The 19,605-nt window shown below is 41.3% G+C and overlaps 1 protein-coding gene and 1 long non-coding RNA gene across 3 annotated transcripts in view; one reads left to right on the top strand and one right to left on the bottom strand.

Annotated features, from left to right (window-relative positions):
* The window catches only part of SLC35F4 (solute carrier family 35 member F4), a 283,515-nt gene extending 270,417 nt beyond the window's left edge, over window positions 1-13,098 (top strand). Inside the window, exons 5-8 of the mRNA XM_024118335.1 lie at window positions 4,800-4,925; window positions 6,832-7,024; window positions 10,423-10,512; window positions 12,857-13,098. Coding sequence (XP_023974103.1) covers window positions 4,800-4,925; window positions 6,832-7,024; window positions 10,423-10,512; window positions 12,857-13,098 — 651 coding nt within the window. The remainder of the gene's footprint in view (window positions 1-4,799; window positions 4,926-6,831; window positions 7,025-10,422; window positions 10,513-12,856) is intronic.
* Window positions 1-19,605, bottom strand: part of LOC112063470 (uncharacterized) — a 252,602-nt gene that overhangs the window by 117,861 nt on the left and 115,136 nt on the right. The window lies entirely within an intron of this gene.

Genomic DNA, 19,605 nt, shown 5'->3' with positions numbered 1-19,605 from the left:
CTGTGCTCCGCAACGGGAGAGGCCACAACAGTGAGAGGCCCGCGTACCGCAAAAAAAAAAAAAAAAACAAAAAAAAAAAACAGATGTGTGTGTGTGTGTGGCAGTGGGGTGGAGGATGGGAATCTCAGTTTGAGACTCAGGCTTGACCTGCCCCGCCCCAGCGACCCACCCTCCTCCCCCTCACACACACACACACACACACACACACACACACACACACACACAGAGTATCCGGACAGCTGTGGACTGCCCACCTCTTTCATTTCTCACACATCAACTCTTGTCCAATTTCATTGGCTCTGAGTAAAACAGATGGCTCTTCTTTATGGAAGCTTAAATGTAACATGTGGACAAGTTTAAGGATTCTGTGTAGCCATGGTTCCCTGAAAATGGACTCTATCCAAATACACTCAGAGGGAAGAAGTGTGATCATCAGTGCAGGTCTCATTGGCCAAACTATGAATGTGTATCCCACCTTCAGCAGCTAACCTTGAGTCTTGAACTTGAGTGCAGTCTGGCCAGCAGTATAGCTTTGAGGCCGCCCATTTCAGAGCCTGATGTAGGCTTGGGATTCAAGGTCCACTGTAAGCCGGGGAAGCTCCTACCTGCTCCATCCAGCTCCAGAAACAGGGTTAACCACACGGCAAATTAAGGAATGATGTTTGGGTTACAGTTAGAAAGAGAAGCAGTTAAAGGTTCATCTCAGTACCCTGAATCCTAGAAGAGCTGATATTGTTATGCGAATGATAGTTCTGGAAATCATTTGTCAACGGGAAACACAGTGACTGTAATGAGGCTCATAAACTCTCCTGGATATCCAGAGAAGGGCTGGACTCTTTTGGTTTTTGAGGCCCTGAGTCAAAAGAGGAAAAAAATGAAGATAAAAGAAAACAAAAATCAGCCAAAAGCCAGCTATTTCTCTAGGCTTTATCTATACAAACTAATTCTTTGAGAGGGGAAAGAAACCTTGCTTTCAGGCAGGGCCACAGGTAGTATACATTTCAGTGAGATCACCAAATGTTTACTGCTAAAGCCCTCTTTGGGCTTTAAGAACAGGTCCCCCTCATGGTCCCCCTGTGATTGGCCCTGAGAGTTGATGCAGAGACTCTCGGAGGGAAGTGAGCCCACAGAGGAAGGTAGTTGGCTCAGGTGGTGATGTCACTCAAGGAGCATGCAAAGATAATGGGTTAAATAAATCCTCTTCCTCAGGGTATTCACCCCAGGTGGGCACACCATGATGTGAGAGAACCCAGAGGTTTAGAAGGTTAAAACTGAGGCATTGGCAGCTTTATGATCACTATGGTTACTAACATTTTCACCCAGGTCAGATTCAAGTAACGGTTGTGGTGGGTTTCCATCTTATTTAGACACCTCTGGTTGGTTATAGGGCTGCAACTGGAGTAGGTTGTGAGGAAAGCCATGTTGTTCTGAAGCCAAGCAGGTGGCACCATGAGGTGGCACCATCAGCAGAGGAGTCCCTCATGTGGACGCTAATGTGCTCAGAAGCATTTTTGTGTTTGTCAGCATGTGGATGTCACATGTGAGCCCTTCTGACACAGTATTTAAAGCGCTGGCTTCCTGCAGTTACATTTCCAGCACCCTGAGCACAAGAAGAATCATTTTGTACTTTTTTTTGTTGAGAAGACAGACTCTTAATCCTTCCTTAACGATTGATTACTTCTGAAAACGCACATGACTCAGACCTGTGCTTGGGTTACATATTCTCCAGAACTCTCAAGAATATTTACTCTGCAATTAACCAATGGTGCCAGGCAGAACCACTCTAAGATCATCCAAACAAACACTCCAAACGAGCCTGCCACCCAACATTTCCCTGCATTTTCTAGATTAGCTGAGCTCCCTCCCCTTAGTTCCAACTATGTAGATAAGAAACATACTGAAAAAAAATTTTAAACATGGCCGTAGAGAACTTGTTCTATCAGATAGTTGTGAAATTTAAATAGAAATGTGGAAAATAATTTCTCTTTTCCCCCCAGGTAACCTATAAATTATTAACCTATAAATAACTGTTCATACCGTAGAGAGGAATTTTTCTAACGTTGGAAATATTCAGATTTTCATGCTTTTGGAACTTAACTAACAGCACTGTCTGGCCCCCTGAAGTGAAAAATGCTTCTCTCCGTGACCGCAATTCAAAGAGACACTGGTATAATTAAATTGTCAAATGTAAGTGGTCTGAGCTAATATTTTCACAAGCACTTAAATATAAAATGTAATGGAGATCTTTAAGAGGCTCACCATGACTATAATTCTAAATTGCTATAAAATTATGTAATCTTTGTCCATGTCCAATTCCTATCTTGAGAAAACTTATAATAGAAATACAGTGCATATGTATTTTTACTAATGGCTGGCTCAGAAAAGAAAGTGTTCCCAACCGGGTCATATCCTGAGGATAATGGTATTAAATGTTCAACGGTTTCCAGACAGTGTTTTTGGTTTTTTCCCTTTTTTTTTTTTTTTGTATGGACTGTTTGTTTTCAGAATTCTCTAAGCCAAGAATTATATATTATTTTATACATTTTTTTTTTAGATGTTGGGAGTAGGAGTTTATTAATTAATTAATTTTTTTTTTTCTGTGTTGGGTCTTCATTTCTGTGTGAGGGCTTTCTCTAGTTGTGGCAAGCGGGGGCCACTCCTCATTGCTGTGCGCGGGCCTCTCACTACCACGGCCTCTCTTGTTGCGGAGCACAGGCTCCAGACGCACAGGCTCAGTAGTTGTGGCTCACGGCCTAGTTGCTCCGCGGCATGTGGGATCCTCCCAGACCAGGGCTCGAACCCGTGTCCCCTGCATTAGCAGGCAGACCCTCAACCACTGCGCCACCAGGGAAGCCCAAGAATTATATATTATACACAATTGCTTAAACCCAGATATTGTATATTATAGAATAATTTTAATAATTTTAAATATTAAACAGCACATCATGTTAAAGTTTCATTAGGATTAACACTGTGTTCTGTTATCCCTGTCTTGAAGAAACTACCTTTTTTTGACTAAGAAAATACATCTGATGTCTGGTAAAAAGAAAACAAGTATTAATTCAAATTTATTATCCTACAAGTTCAGTATTTTGAGGGAAACCTATCTGTGTACATGAATACTTTAACCTATGAACATTAGTTAACACAAAAACAAATCAGAAACTGCCAGTGTTTAATGTAACTTTTCATTTCTCTGACATCAGATTGCCCAAAGAAATGTTGCAAATCCCTGGCTGAACTATAAATCCCCAAATCAAAGAAAATGATAAGTCTCACAGAATTCCCAGGTCTAGGTAACCACTTCACCAGGTTTATTTATGAGTCTATGATTTCCTGTTTGGAAAATTTCCTTGACACCTCACATTGTGTGCATTTGTATTAAATTATATTCCCTATAGTTTGAGGCATAGTCTAACTGAAACACACGGCTAGAAGGCTTAGAGACTGTGATACTCAGTCAGCAAGAGCAATGCCCCCCACCCCCCCCACCAAGCAGCCTCCCGGATAACACTTTATGAAGACAGTTTTTCACTGCTGACAAGTCGGCTTCTGTTCTCAAGTACTCCTGCTGTTTTTCATAAAAGACGCTTTAGTATGGAGCTGGCTCTGAAACCAGCTGTGCCCTTGCTTTGGGTGGTCATTAACAAAAGAAATGCTTTAACAGCATCTAAATTATATGTGTCATCGTTATCATACTTTGCACTGGCCTTCAGCAAGTCTACAGTTGCATGTTGAAGATCTACATTTTGTTGTAATGAATAATTCACTAATAATATTTCAAAGGGTCAAAAAATATCACATATGTGAGAAATCTTTCTACAGAGGAACTGATTTACTTGAGAATACTCAGAACTGAAACTTAACAAAATTGATCACCAGGTATATTTAAATTTCCCACAAAGTTGCATCATGATTTTAAAGTCAGTGAGACTATTTCACGAGGAAATGACATAGTGTTTCCTGTTCCAGAGTTGTCATTTTACTGTTTATTGTAGCTTTAAAATGTTTTCCAGTAGAACCAGTTCAAGGTAAATTAAAGAAACAGATGTCAATCAGCATTTCACAAAGGAAGTGGACTCCTGTTTGGAATATACCAAGGATCATATTAATTTACAGTCAACCATTATGATTTCAAGCAAATTCTTACCATTTCACTTTATACAGCTAATGCTCTAGAATAATTGAATGAAATTATCTTTCTGTGGCTTAATTTGCATATAAACAAAAGGAAGAACTAGCCTCCGTTTGATATTCCAAGTGACAGTACAAACTCAGCTCGCTCCTTATAAATAACTCTGAAAGGTTATTCTCTTTCCTTTTTTCACTTTGGCCTAAAAGTTTCCTCTTAGCTGCATCAATATTATGTCTCCATAATCAAGTTCTGGTTATGTGGAGATGTTCAGAAACATGCATTGATCCAAGGAGCTGATTAAAATGTATGCTTTATTGTCTGAGGAAAAAGAACACAGTACAGATGAAAATGCTAAGAAGTGACTTCCTATTAAATTTATTTCACCACTATGGGCATTAATGTCTAGAAAGTTGATCTAAAAATTAAACTAAAATTACTAGCCCTTAATTAGAATGTGAGCAGCTTCTATATTTTCTGCCTGGATGTCTCATGAGAATACGGATTTCTTGCTAATACTGCCCCTTCCTACATTTAAACAGTGATGTACAAGAGGTAATTGGGTTTGAGGAAGCATGTAGCAACTCCCACGAAGCCTTCAATTGCTTGCTCTGGGGTATGGAGGCATCAATTAAAAAATTTTTTCTCTTTGCATTCTACTCGATAGATAGTTGCCGCAATAATGGCAATCACTGGCATCGTCATGATGGCGTATGCAGATAATTTCCACGCTGATTCCATCATAGGAGTAGCATTTGCAGTGGGCTCGGCCTCGACATCTGCACTGTATAAGGTATTTTGTGCACTTCCTTATGTACTCAACTGTCATTTGTAGCTTAGACTTTTAAGTAATAAAAGAAGGAAGGACAAAGAAAATCTTGACTAGCAAAAAAAAAAAAGATGGTTTAAATAATAACAAGTACCAATTATTGAGTACTTGCTACAGGCTAGGTGCTTGCTAGAAATTTTCACCTGTGTTAATGCACCTTTATGAGGCATAGGTACTTATCCCCACTTTCCAGATGAGGAAACTGAGACTTTGAAAGATTAAGTAACTTGTGCAAGATCATCCAGCCAGGAAGTGATAGAGCCAAGATTTAAACTCGGACTGGTCAACTCCAAAGCCTGTGGTCCATGCCCCGACCCCTCCCAAATCATCCACCAGTTGTAGCAGGAGCCGAGAAAGACTTCTCCCCTATGTTTCTTTAATTTAACTACTGAGGTCATTACTTCAACTACAATGAGGTATTAAAAATAGTAAACCGGCTATCACTTGAGAGTTTACTGTTTGTTGCATATTAACCCCGTACCATGTTATTAGCTAAATGAAGAGCCTCTTTTCCTCTCTGATGGATACTCTGGGTTTGTACTCACAGTTCTTTCTCCCCTGGAGTGGCCTGTCATCAGTGAAAGCTCTATTTGGAGTCACTGTCCCTGACTTCAGAAGTGAGGATTAAGAGAGCAGATCTAAAAGGTTATTCACCAAAGCTCCACTTTTCAGAGCCAACTTTCTGGATGTACCTAAAGAACTGTTCCTCTTTCACCTCTCTTGGTGTTTCAATGAGAAAATCCTCTCTGAAAGGCAGAAAATGCCCTTTGCATCCCCCCTGGATGCCTGTTCCGATTATTCACCAACTCTGCAGCTCAGAGGACATTGTGTCTATTTCCATATCGACATTTCCTGGCCCATTGATTCTGTGACAAGCTTGACAGGTGTTCACTCAATCACCATTAGTGTCTAACTTGCCCCCAGCTGAGACTCCACGGAGATGTGTGATGTGACCAAATACCACGAGCACGTGCTCAAGTTCTCTTAAGTCTCTCAAGAAAAAAAAATGATACGTTTAGTTGAAATTGAAAGCGATACCCGGACTTGCTATATGCCTGGGATGGCTCTTTTATAGAGGGAATTCTCCTGACCATGTTACAGATGTATTCATTCTGGGAGTGGTAATATTTGCTGACATGCACAAAATCGTATGTGCACCATAGAAAAGAGCTACTCTGTGCTACATTCTTTGAGGATTAATAAAGGAAGCAGAGGGGTTAAAAAGCCAAGAAATATGGACTAGAGAACTGGTTCCTCCCCAGACTGATGTGTGATTTAGGTTAGCTATTTATGTCTCCTTGCCATCTTTTTCTACACACAGATTTATAATCCAGAAAACAAAGACCGTCTTTTTTTTAAATCTGGAGAATAAATACTGTACTTGTGAAAATATTTTAGGCTCAGAGAGAAAAGTGCTTATAAATCCATGGCATTGTTATTATTTCTCTCAATAATATCATGATAGGCTCTCTCTGTCCAATTTAGTTTTCAGTACCTGTCAAAATAAGGGTAAAATCCCATGCTTGAAGAGAAGAACTGATGGCATCTCAATCCTAGATGTTTCTGGGCTTGTCTGCACTCTTATTTATCATCTACCCTATAGCCATAACTGATGGTGGTGTTTTTCCCAGTGTGCAGTATCCCTGTGGCACAGAAAGTGGAATTCATTTTATGGCATTTGCTGTTTCATATGAAGGCTAAAGGGTACTTGAATTCCTTATCTCAGCAGCACATTTAGTGCCATGGAGACGGTGGGATAAGAAGACATAGAGCATGAACCCAGGGCCAGTTAGTTCATGATGTAGAAACTGCCTTTCTGATACAACAATGTCCCTGACTACGTGGCTAATGAGTTCCTTTCTCATTCTAGGTTTTGTTTAAGATGTTTCTCGGAAGTGCCAACTTTGGTGAAGCAGCACACTTTGTCTCCACATTGGGTTTCTTCAACTTAATCTTCATCTCCTTCACCCCGGTCATCCTGTATTTCACCAAGGTGGAGCACTGGTCCTCGTTTGCAGCTCTGCCGTGGGGCTGTCTCTGTGGGATGGCAGGGCTCTGGCTGGGTAAGTGGCCCTGGGTTTTGCCTTCCATTTCCTATGTCACTTGACCTCTCCTTGGAGAGTTAAATTGTCATAGTAGGATTATTCCTTTGGGTACCCCTGTCCTCTGTTTCCCAAACTTACCTAATGTTGGTTAATGACTGCAAAGTTCTTTGCAGATTATTGCTTGATTAGATCAGAGCTATCCAGCTAGTATGCCTCCCATGGGTTAAGTGCTGAGCTGGAGGCCCAGGCCTCTCTGATCACCACTGATCCTCAAGTAGCCTCGTCCATTCTTCATGATGCACTGTATGATGGTATTGTGTTCCATGTGTGGCAAAGTGTGTCAGGCAGAGGGGGAGAGTGGATGGGGGATTCAAGGGACTCAAAGTGGATCAAAATGGCAGGAGCACCAAGTGCAGGAGGAACTGGGGAGGAAGGAAGGAGATGACATTCAGGAGGGCAGCAGGTCATGGAGGGCCTGGAACGCCACGTTGAGGGGATTGGATTTCAAATCCACTTACTGATCTTTAAGCAGGGAGGTGACAGGCTTACATCTGCCTTCTAAACAGTCTACTCTGGTCGTGTCTGGAGACTGAATTTGAGATGGGAAACCCTCACCGAGCAAGAGAAGATGACAGAACAGGACAAGGTGGCCCTGCTAAGTAGGCTGTGCCTAGCAGATGACTAAGAAATAGTCACCTGGAGTGTTTCTCATGTTCTCTCTCCCAACTCCCCATGACTCTGAGGCTGTCTGCTTCACCTGAGCAGCTGGGGGGCTCCCACTTTCCAGGTGCGCTTTCAGTTAATGTGAGAGGAACCTCAATATAACAAGCCCACTCTTTCCTCACCAAGCAGTTGAACAACAACAAACACCCAATGACTCAGTGTCTCTACTCAGAATCAAACCACTTTCATTCTTCTCCTCTTCCCCCGTTCCACCCGGTAACAGCACCCTCTGCCTACTCCATGTTCTCCTGCCATACCGGACCTGCAGGACATCTGCCGCCCCTCAGTTGACCTTCTTTATCAAGGTGACATAGTCTGAAACAGCACTGCAAGTCCTAGGAGGGATAAAGAATGCCCTTGTTTTCGTTGCCACAAAGACATTGGGTCATCTTCTTCTACTCTGGCCCAGGCCCCTAAGAGGAGCTCTTCAACTAGACAGGAAACACTCATGAGAAGAAAGATCAAACATTAATTGTTGATCCTTTAAATTCTACTTTTGAAGACCAAAAATGTGTAGTTATGACCGCTCATAACCTGTGCTAAATTGAGTAGTAGAAATCAATAGCAGTCTTTCCATAAGACCAAAACACCCTCATTTAAAGCGCCTAGGTCTCTTCCTGGCCAGAAACAATCTAACTGGGAATAATCATAGCCCAAATTTCACTACCTCTTGGCCCCGTGATCTCCAGCTGTGACCCGTGATCTCCAGCCTGCTGCCAAGTAGCCCTCCACCCACGTTTATCCCTTGGCACCTCTAGTACGCGCTTCTAAGCAAGCCTGCTCAGGCTGGGCATCACCCATGCTAGCCGGACCCTGCAGTTCTCCACCAAGCAGCGTGATCTCCACACTGCACTGGGTGTAGTGCCACCCAGCTTAGAGCTGCCCCACAGGCTCAGCCCCGTGCATGGAGCCCTCTCTGTGCCAGTGTTGCCCTGTGACAAAATGAGGAGACAGCCTCTCTCCTTACTGTGTTACACACCCCAGGGTTTTACAATCTTCAGAGCTTCTGCTCTTAAGTTTTTATTGCCACCTTCTCTTCTCCATAGGAATCAGGTATGATCTAGTGAGAGCAGGGCTGGAGACAGATCTGAGAGGCAAAGAGCAGGCTGAACTCTGACCCCACCCCCCCATCACCTGTAACTACGGCTTCAGTCTGCTTAGGTTCGTTCACCTGGCCTCATTCCTGCTCTGGCTTGGCCATAGCCCACGTGCATATTGGCATCATCCTTTCACCTGACATGTCTGAGGCCCACTTAAACTCAGGCAGGGCCCCGTGCTATAGATAACATATTGAATTATATATTCTTGTCCTGAGATTGTCAAAAGAGCTTGTAAGTGTTCCACCTAAAACACTAAGGAAAAGCAGACACCCATTGCAGTGAAGCCACTCGGTTCTTGTTGAGTGAGAAAAGCTCAGTTCTCAACCAAATACCAATACTTCCTATCAATCTGCTAAAATATCCAGTTCAGCCAATAAAATGACAGTTGGGGAGTTTAGCAGAGTCTGTGCTGTGTTTCGTAAATTCCTGATTTGTTAGAACAGGTCATATTTGACTCCCCAGACTTGAGGAGACAGTTGAGATGCTGGAATATTCATTCCCATTGCAGCTCTGCCATAAAGGAGTAGTTATCAACTTAGGAAGGTCCTCTGCCTTGATTGCCACTACTATGGTATGAAAATTATGAACAAGCCCAAGTTTTGTGAAAGTCCAACCCACCGTCTCTAACGAACAAGCAGGAGTGACTCCAGATGATGACTAAGTTAGTGAGCTTAATTAAAGTAAGAATTATAGATAACAGTAGAAGAATAAACACTGTCCTAACTGGAATGGTTCTAGAACCATCTTTGGTTCTACAGAGAACGGGCAACAGGGCTTTGAGTCATTTCCATAGAGATCTTCTCTGAATTGAGGACTTTTTGTAGTTGTTAAGACTCATTTCTCTAACCCCTAAAACAAACATTAGCTTGAAATCTATTAAAATAATGCTAAGTAATTTATAATTTTCTTTTCGAAAACAAGTATTTTTGGTCATTTTTGTGTAGATAATTATTTTAACTAACTTTATATTTATCTAAAAATGTCAGAAGATATGTATTAAAGGGTATCAAATTATACCTACAGTTGGCTCTGTGGACCTGCCCTAGGGTTATCTGTGCACAAATCAGGATGTGGAAAAGGTGCCTGGGGTTCGGTGAATTACACTGAACAGAACTTTGTTTGCTCATGTGATGCTCACCCCAAAAGAGCGGGAATAATGCAGCATAGGCCATCCTTGGACAGATCTTCTGTTAGGCAGTAACACCAGGGCCTTTTAGTTATTCAGGAATATAGCATGATATAGCAAAGTAACAAGGGAGAAAGCCCCAGTCACCAGCTTTCAACCTCTGGCTCAACTTTACAGTGCTAATGAGCAGGGTACTGAATTGATTATTTCACTTCTTTGCACGGCTTCCTACCCCCTTTGCCAGCCAAGAGATCAGGCAGCCAGGATGGCAGAGGAGGAAAAAGGAATACGACTATTTCAGGTACAATACATATGAATCCATCTCCAGAATTAGAGGATTAATTGACCAATGGTACAGATAGTTTAGAAGGCATGTTTAGCATAGACATTGATTCTTTTATGTTAAGAAGGAAAGAGGCCAGCATAGCAATTCCCCTTTATCCTGTGTATCCTCCTTTATTTTACAGCCTTCAACATCCTGGTGAATGTTGGTGTGGTGCTGACATACCCAATCCTCATCTCCATCGGAACAGTGCTCAGCGTTCCTGGAAATGCAGGTACTGTACGATTTGACGTGGGCACAGGAAGTCTCCTGCTTGTGTTTGTTTTATACCCTGAGTTGTTTCTTCGAGCAATTGTGAATTATGTCCCTTGCCTGGGAAGATGTTTTTAAATATCATGAAGGTGGCAGACAACAGAATAACTGTGCAGCACGTTTAAAATTTCCAGCTACAAACACTGTTTTAACTTGGTTGTGCTTTTAGGATTAAATACCAAATGTATCATTTGGGTTTCATGTAATCTCCCTGACAACCTAATTTTGTAGTAATTTTAGAGGAAGTCCTATGGAAACAAAAGGCAACCCAGCATAGGACTCTCAAACATCACTAATGAAAGCGTAGGAACATACAGGGTGTTGTCTCCCCATCAGACTATCCATGGGGAGCTGTGAAAGCTTCTCCCGGGGGCACAGCAGATGGCCCTCTGGAACAGACATAAGAAAAAAGCAGTTTGACTCAGTTCAGGGACAAGAGGAGAAGCTACTTTTCCAGGAAAATCTTTCTAGGTAAACTGTCCGTGGAACACATAATGAAAGTGGGTTATCTGGATGACTGTATAGTCCTTCTAATTTTAAAATTCTATTTTTCCAAGTCTTAGGTAGCTATCTTTCTTTACCCCCAGTACAATCAGCAAATATTTATTAAGCACTTACTATGTGATCATGACTATAGCAGAGACTGGGAAAAAAAGATATTATTGTTCCCATAAGAAACTTACACTGAATATGGAAAACAAGACCGCCATACATGAAATAACTTAGAACTCTACAAAGTAATTTATCATTAAATGCCAAATTGTGTAAAAGACTCCAAGGACTATAAGATATCTAGAGGAAAGTCATATCAGGGAGGAGTGGAGTTGTCAAGGAATTCCATTCATTCATCCCTGAATTCATTCATTCAATAAATAATTTCTGAGCACTTAGTATATGCTAACAACTGTGCTAACACCTGGTGTTAGATCCTGAATAAGACACAGCCGCTGCCCTCAGGACCATGTAGTGTAGAAAGGAGATGAAAGGAACTGAGTAATTACAATGTAGAGAGAGAATGGCTTTGATAGAGGTATGTACTGAATGCTCTGAGAGCACACAGGAGGGGCATCCAAGGAGGCTTCCTGTAAGAAGCGTAAAGGGAGGGATCTAACAGAGGGTTTAGCTGGATGAAGTGCATATGAGGAGGGAAGAGCATTCCATGCAAAGAGAACAGCATATATATGATTCCACTACTAGTTACATTCCTGCAAAACTGAACACAGGGACTCAAAAATATCCTTGTATGTGAATGTTCATACTATTTACAACAGCCAAAGGTGGAAACACCTAAATGTCCATCCAGAGATGAATTGATAAACAAGTTGTGATACAATGGGATATTACTCAGCCATAAAAAGGAATGAAGCACTAACACATGCTACGATATGGTTGACCCTTGAAAACATTATGCTAAGTGAAAGAAGCCAGACACAAAAGGTCACATATCATATGCTTCGATTTATAGGAAATATCTAGAATAGGTAAATCCACAGACACACAGCAGGGTGATGGTTGCCAGGTGTTGCGGGGTGAGAGTAGTGGGCTGGGGGGTAACTGCTTAATGGGTACGGGGTTTTATTTTGAAATAATGAAAATGTTTTGGAAACAGATGGAGGCAGTGGTACATTAAGCTGTACAAAATGAATGTACAAAATGCTACTAAACTCACTTTAAGATGGTTAATTTTAATTTATATGAGTTTTACCTCAATTAAAATTTTTAAAAAGACTAGCACGTGCAAAGACCTAGACATTAATAAGCTTGGCTCATTTAAAAAATCTTCAGTGGTCCAGTGAAACTGGAGAAGCATGAAGGGATGCAGAGGAAAAGTATTAAGAAATAAAACTGCAGGTACACACTGCTATATTTAAAATAGATAAACAACAAGGACCTACCGTAGAGCACAGGGAACTCTGCTCAATATTCTGTAATAACCTAAATGGGAAAAGAATTTGAAAAAGAATAGGTACATGTATATGTATAATTGAATCACTTTGCTGTACACCTGAAACTAACACAACATTGTTAACCAACAATACTCCAATATAAAATTAAAAAAAAAATTTTTTAACTGCAGAGGTTATTCAATCAGATGGCATTTGCCTGGAAGGGTAAGTATGATTTAGAGAGAGGGAATGGAAAGCAAATGGAGAGAGCGGTATTGATAATGACGTGGAGAAAGGGAAGATGAACTTGAGAGAACAAGAGAGACTTTTGGAAATCTCTTAGAAGTAGCACTGATGTGGTCATTTGTCTTCAGAGAAGCTTAGAAACAGTGATGGACTGACTTGCTGTTCCTTCCCTAGCTGTGGATCTCCTGAAGCAGGAGGTGATATTCAATGTCGTCCGCCTGGCTGCTACCACCATCATCTGCATTGGGTTTCTGCTGATGCTACTGCCTGAGGAGTGGGATGAAATTACCCTGAGATTCATCAACAGCCTGAAGGAAAAGAAGAGTGAGGAGCATGTGGATGATATCACTGATCCCAGCGTCTGCCTGAGAAGCAGAAGCAGGGCCCTTGGGACTGTGTCCATACCACTGGCTTAAAGAGGAACACATTTTGAACGCACGTGTATGTATATTCTGTGAATATAATAAAATTTTCTCACCACCTGTACACTCAAATGACAGTATTCACTCTGAATTTGCATAAGTCATATGTGAAATAATGCTAACAATAAAAGTTTACATTTATATGCTTATCAAGGAACTGGTGTAAATAATCATAATACTTTTTGTATTAAAACATATTCATACTTGTTCTATTTCTTCTGGTTTTTTGGGGGGAGGGGGGATTTTCCCCTAATTCACAAAATTTTCTCAAAATATGAGGTTCTATTAAATTCTGGGCTTGTCATTACCTTTTTCTCACCTGGAACTGAGACCTTTTCATTCAATCAGAAAAAATTGCATGAGAGGAAAGTACATGAAAAGGATACACACTTTACATATATTTAAGGCCAATAAGGGCCTTCAATTTGAAAGCTGGAAAGTAATTAAGTATCAACAGAGTATCTCCCATATGCAAGACCTACACTAGGAACAATGAAGACGTGAAGATGTGAGACTCTATCTGTACTTTCAACATGCTTACAGAAGTACAGAGCATAAAAGAGGTTAGAAATATCTCTAATATGAGGTAGACATTTGAAAATGGTATAATGGTTATGGAGAGGACATCTGTTTCACCAGTTTTAGAGTTGTTTACATTTGCTGTCCCTTCAACTCCCATTCACTCTTCAACCCCCCTTCTGGGTACCACCTTCTGCCCACATCATTCCTCTGGTGAAGTGCATTCACCAAAGTCACCAATGACCTTTTTCTTGCAGAACCATATTGACACTATTCAACTCTAACTTTATTGTCCTCTCTGTAGCATTTGCATGATGACCACTCCTTTTTCCTGCAATGTTCTCGTCACCTAGATCCCATTATGGTCTCCTGGCTCTCTTTCTGCCTTACCGGCTGCTCCTCTGGACTCCTCTTCCTAGGCTGGTCTCATTGCTGTCAGTGTTCAGTCCTTGTTCTTCTTAGCATCTCACTCCACACTGTCTTCCTCAGAGATCTCATCTGCTTCCATGGCTTTCAATGTCATCCATGTGGTGATGGCTTCATAATATGGATCTCCAGCCCAGATTTGTCCCCCAAGCTTCAGATCTGACTATCCAAATACCTTCTGCAGGCTCACTTGGATGCCCCATTGTTCACTTCACGTTCAAAAACATAGTTAAATCTATCATCTCTCCTCCTCAGACTGACTCCTTCCTCTCCCTTGTTCCCTGTCTAGGTTAATGGTACCATCATTCATCGGCTGCCCAAGCCAGAGATCAAACTTAACTTCTGCCTTCTTCACCCTCCACATCTAAACCATAAATCTTATTGATTGCTTTCCTTAATATTTCTTGAATCCATGCACTTCTCTACTATGCTACCTATTCTATGACCCTATCATTTCCTGATGAATGAAACACTCTCTTTACTGGTCTCTCTGACTCCCAGTATTGCCTCTCTCTAATCCCTTTTGTACCCTGCAGAAAGACTTTTCTAATATATAAATTTGATATAATTTATAAATATATTATATAAATATATAATTATAAAATATAAATATATAAAATCTAATATATAAATACTTCCCTATATAGAACACTTCAGTGACATCTCATTGTCCTCAGAGTAAGTTCCAAACACTTTTGCAGGTCATTCAAAGTTCATCACTGATTGGCTCCTGCCTACCTCTAGAGAAGCACCATACAGTAGAACTTTCTGTGATGATGGAAATATTCTATATCTGCACTGCCCAACATAGTAGCCACAACTGGCTATTGTGCTCTTTAAATATGGCTAATGAAATTGAGGGACTGCATTTCTAATTTTATTTACTTTTAATTACTTTTAAGTTAATATTAGTTAGCCACATGTGGCTCTTGGCTACCATATTGGACAGCACAACTTCTACCACACCACCCCCTGAAGCCCCCTGGAATCTCTATGCTTTAGTGACACCATCCTTCTTATAGTTCTTCAATCAAGACACGCTCTCTTTCTTGTACTTCCTTTTCCTCTCTCATCACCTGAATAACTCTTACCTAGGCTTCATGACATGATTTATTCCTATTTTCGTGGAAGGTTTTTTCTCATCCCCCAAGCTAAATAATGTGGCTTCCTTAGACACCTCTGCTTACTCCATTATAGCACTGGTCGCCCTCTGTGGTCACTGTCAGTCTACTCATCTGAGTTCCCAGTAGACCATGGGTTCCTTGAGAGTGGGGATTGTGTGGCATTCATCATTGTGTTTCTAGCATAGTGCCTGGCACTTACAGACACTCAGTTAAGGAGTGAATGGGTTGCTTTACACTGGAGGTATGCCTCCCCCACCCCCGAGCTGTATTAGATCAGTCTTAGTTAAGGACAGACATTCTCATAGAGGAGATTGGTTAAAGGAAGGGCCAAAAGGGATTAAATGTACCACAGTCTTTGTTACTGAACTGATAAAAGGCACTTCTTTCCTAAGAGGCTGGTTATCTTAGGGCATCTAGCAATTTAAGATAATATGCACTTTCTGGCATCTGTTGTACAATTCTTTTTTAATTCAAATGGCCCCAGAAGTGTAGGTGAGATGGTCATGGGGCAAGAAAAGGGAACTTGGGATATCATATCTGCTGGCTGGGTACCATAGTCAATAAAAACCTTACCATTTTTTCATTTCTCTGTCATTTTTTGAAAAGGAAATGACAGTCTCCTGACATTGGTAGATGGCATGATATTAATTAAAACAATAATCATGACACACTTCAAACTTGATGAAAAATGGTAGAAAATAAATGAAGTATATTATTAGTAAATATGAATTAATTCATTATCTAAGTAGAGTTGGTTTTGACTATTTAAATGTCATAGTGGTACAAACATTGCTCTTGCCTTGTTTTTAAATTGCTGTTAAATAGCAGTAATCACTGACTAACCCACTCCAGCATCCTGCCGTTACTTAGCATGGCATTTAAAATTACATTTTGACATCTTTAAGAAATGAGCTGTTTTGCTCTTTTTGATAATTCTTTTTTTTTTTTTTTTGCGGTACGCGGGCCTCTCACTGCTGTGGCCTCTCCCGCTGCGGAGCACAGGCTCCGGACACGCAGGCTCAGCGGCCACGGCTCACGGGCCCAGCCGCTCCGCGGCATGTGGGATCCTCCCGGACCGGGGCACGAACCCGTGTCCCCTGCATCGGCAGGCGGACTCTCAACCGCCGCGCCACCAGGGAAGCCTGATAATTCATTTCGAAAAATTGTGTCAGCTACCCTGGAAAGCACTAATTCAACCTATAACTGATCACCCTAATTAGCTCAGTCTATATTAAGAAAATACTTCCATTATGGTATTCATTCATTTATTCATTCAAAAATTATTAAGTTCTACTTCTCGCTCTGAAGTAGGGTATTATGTTAGATTGTCACCCACTGGCCTCTCCCTGCCTCCAGAGCAGCACTGTCTGATAGAACTTTCTGTGATCATAGAAATGTCCTCTCTTTGCACTGTGGTGAAAGGGATACAAAATGTATAGGAAATGGTCCTTGCTTCCAGGCATTTCAACCTTTAAGTTGTTACCATGGCAATTAAAACAACAACAATCACAACTCAGACACTTGTTTAAGTCACTTTAACTCAGGTCAAGTATTCATAAATAAAGATAATAATACCTTTCCTTACTACCCCCCATGGTCGCTGGGAGAGTCAGTTGAGATAGCGTGTTTCAGTCACTGAACAAATGGGGGTGGGCCTCTATGTCCCTATGATGTGCCTTCCTTGAGCCAGGTTCTGTTGGGTTTGGAGGGTACTGACAAAGTGCCTGCCCTCGTGGTGGAAGTGCCTTGTTGAGGTTCCTATTATCCTGTCTCTTTATCCAAACTTGGTTCTTCCCCAGAGTCCAAGAGGCGATGGCTTCTGTGGGTGACTGAATGGACAGCACAGTGCAGGGATTGAGAGCACCCATGTTGTAGCCCCGACTCTGTACTTCCGAGACGCGGACTTTAGCGAATTACCAACATCTCTCAGCCCCTTGATTTCATGTTCAGTACAATGAGGATATTAATACCTATCATTTGGGGCTGTTGAATATAGTAAATAAAAACACACTGCCAGACAGTCCAGAAGTAGTTATTGTTAGGATTTCCTCTGTCTGTTTACCTCCCTCCAGGACTTCTTCAAACCACTTATCCACAGCACTATGCCAAGCAAAGTCACAGAGCCTGGTGCCGAGCAGGGATTTTTACCCAAAATAAATGAGGGAGAAAAAAGAAGCTTAGCATGAGGAACACTAGGAGGAAGCCAAAAAAGGGGTGCCATTCCCATTGGTCAGTTCCCCTCGGCACTTTGCATCACGGCATTCTTGCCCAGCCAGTGGAACTAATTGCCTGACAAAAAGACAGACTGGTGACTTGGGCTTTGAAATTAAAATCACTTCAACCACGTCCTGATCGCTTCACAAACACATTATAGGCAAATCAATTTTGCTCACCCAGGCTTTGCACGCCTGTTAATTTTGTGCAGGCGCTTTGTCAAGATCCACCAGAGGACAAATGATTTGGAGAAGGACAATGCAAGTGATAAAAGAGTGAACAGTATAACCAGCCAAGCATTTGAATGTTTCTGCTATTTAAGTACAAATCCTCTTTCTTACTTTTCAATAAACCCTTGTCACAAGGACAAAGAACGCTAGCGCAGGCAATGCTGGTTTATCTGGCAAGCTAGGACAAGAAGTCTCTATTAATTCTAATTATTTTTCTTTCTCCCCCGCCACCACCTGTAGCAACTGGAGGTAACGTTAAGAACAGGAGGTGATGATGGGGAGGTGGTAATGCCAAGAACCCAGAGACAGAAAGAGCCAACGCCCTGGGTTTTGAAGCACTGATTAGCCAGTGTGCTCCCACACGCGCCACAAAAGCAAAAGCTGCTTTGTCATTATTTGCAGGAGGTAGGAACCCCGGATCCTTTGGGAACTGGAGGGATCTTAAGAGCGAGAAATCTATCCTGGGCTCTCTGACAGAATTTTCAAAATAGTGTGAACTTAGCTGCATTATTCTGGGGGAATCAATTCAGAGAATTTAGAGGCACTAAATCCACAATTGTTCAGTACACTAGCCACTAGTCACATGTAGCTGTTGAAATACGGCTAGTCCAAATTGAGATGTGCTGTGTCACGTATCCTGGAGTTTAAAGACGTGGGATGGAAAAGAGAAAGTAGGCTATTTCATTAATAGCTCTATACTCATTACATATTGAAATGAGAATATTTTGGATGTGTTCAGTTATATAAAAAATATTATAAAATTCATTTCACTCGTTTCTTTTCACTTTTTAATGTACCTACTAGAAATCTTAAAATTATATATAGCTCTTGCGTTTGTGACTCATGTTTTACTTCTATTAGGCAGATATTCTCTAGAAGCTTAAGAATAACTTCTTTAGAGGGATCAAGAGGGAAATTTAGAAGAAGAAAATAGCTTTGGAAAGAAACAATTATTTGGTCAGCTTCTGTCAGTCAGGACAAAACAGACTGAGTGTCTTTCAGGTCATGCAAGTTCAAACTGCCAGAAATGAGCAGAGAGAGGGAAGAAACAGAGGCAAAGTCAACAATTTGAAATTGCAACTAACTGTTAAAATTTGTAAAGAACTGGAAGAATGACTGGGTTGAAACTAGCAAGGAATCTTCATTTGATACTAGAAGTGATAGAAACTGCAGAAGTGATAGAAACTGCCTTGAATTCTAGAAAGTCAGAAGATACTGATAACAGTTATAGTGGAAAGGAAGAAGTTATTCTGGAAAAGACCACTTTGACTTTTAGATATTGTAATCAACTTGCAGAAAAGAAGCTGGATTGCATTCTTTAGAAGGCAATAATAGAGCTGCCCGCTCTTATGACATCTGTAAAGAGCAAGTAATCAAAGTGAAAATCAGGAATTCATTAAACAGTTTCTGATATAAATCATAAGCTCAGGGCAGATTTGACCTACAGGTCATAACTCTGATCAATAATTAAAAGATGCTTTCCAAGATAGGGCGGTCTCCAGGGACAGGATAGTTAGATGGCAGCAAGAAACTTCGTAAGATGGCATTTACCTAGAAGTCACCAACGTTTCAGGTCTGGTCCTCTGCACTGTGGACTCAGAAACTAAGTCTTCTCCATGCCCTAAAGACAGCCCGGTTATTCTCAAATTGCGATGCTGATACAGCACAGCAGCACACCTGAGACCTTGGTAGAAATGCACATTCTTGTGCCTTATCACAGACCCAGTGAAGCAGAATCTCTGGGGGTGGGGCCCAGGAATCTAGTTTTAATAAGTCCTGCTTGAAATTAACCAAGCACATGCTCAGGTGATGCCGGTGATTCCAATGCATGCTGAAGTTTAAGAACCCCTAGACTAATGACCACAGGACTACAAACAGAAAATGTATTCATTGATAATCATAAATTGAACTGTCATATGGAACAAAACCCTCACATTAGTAAGGTTAGGACAACCTTTCCCTAAGAGGCAAATCTATCTGGGTAGCTT

This window comes from Physeter macrocephalus, chromosome 11, assembly GCF_002837175.3.
Source record: "Physeter macrocephalus isolate SW-GA chromosome 11, ASM283717v5, whole genome shotgun sequence".
In the NCBI taxonomy this organism is placed as follows: domain Eukaryota; kingdom Metazoa; phylum Chordata; class Mammalia; order Artiodactyla; family Physeteridae; genus Physeter; species Physeter macrocephalus.
Note: the sequence above shows the minus strand (reverse complement) of the source record. Positions and strands in the feature narration are given on the sequence as shown.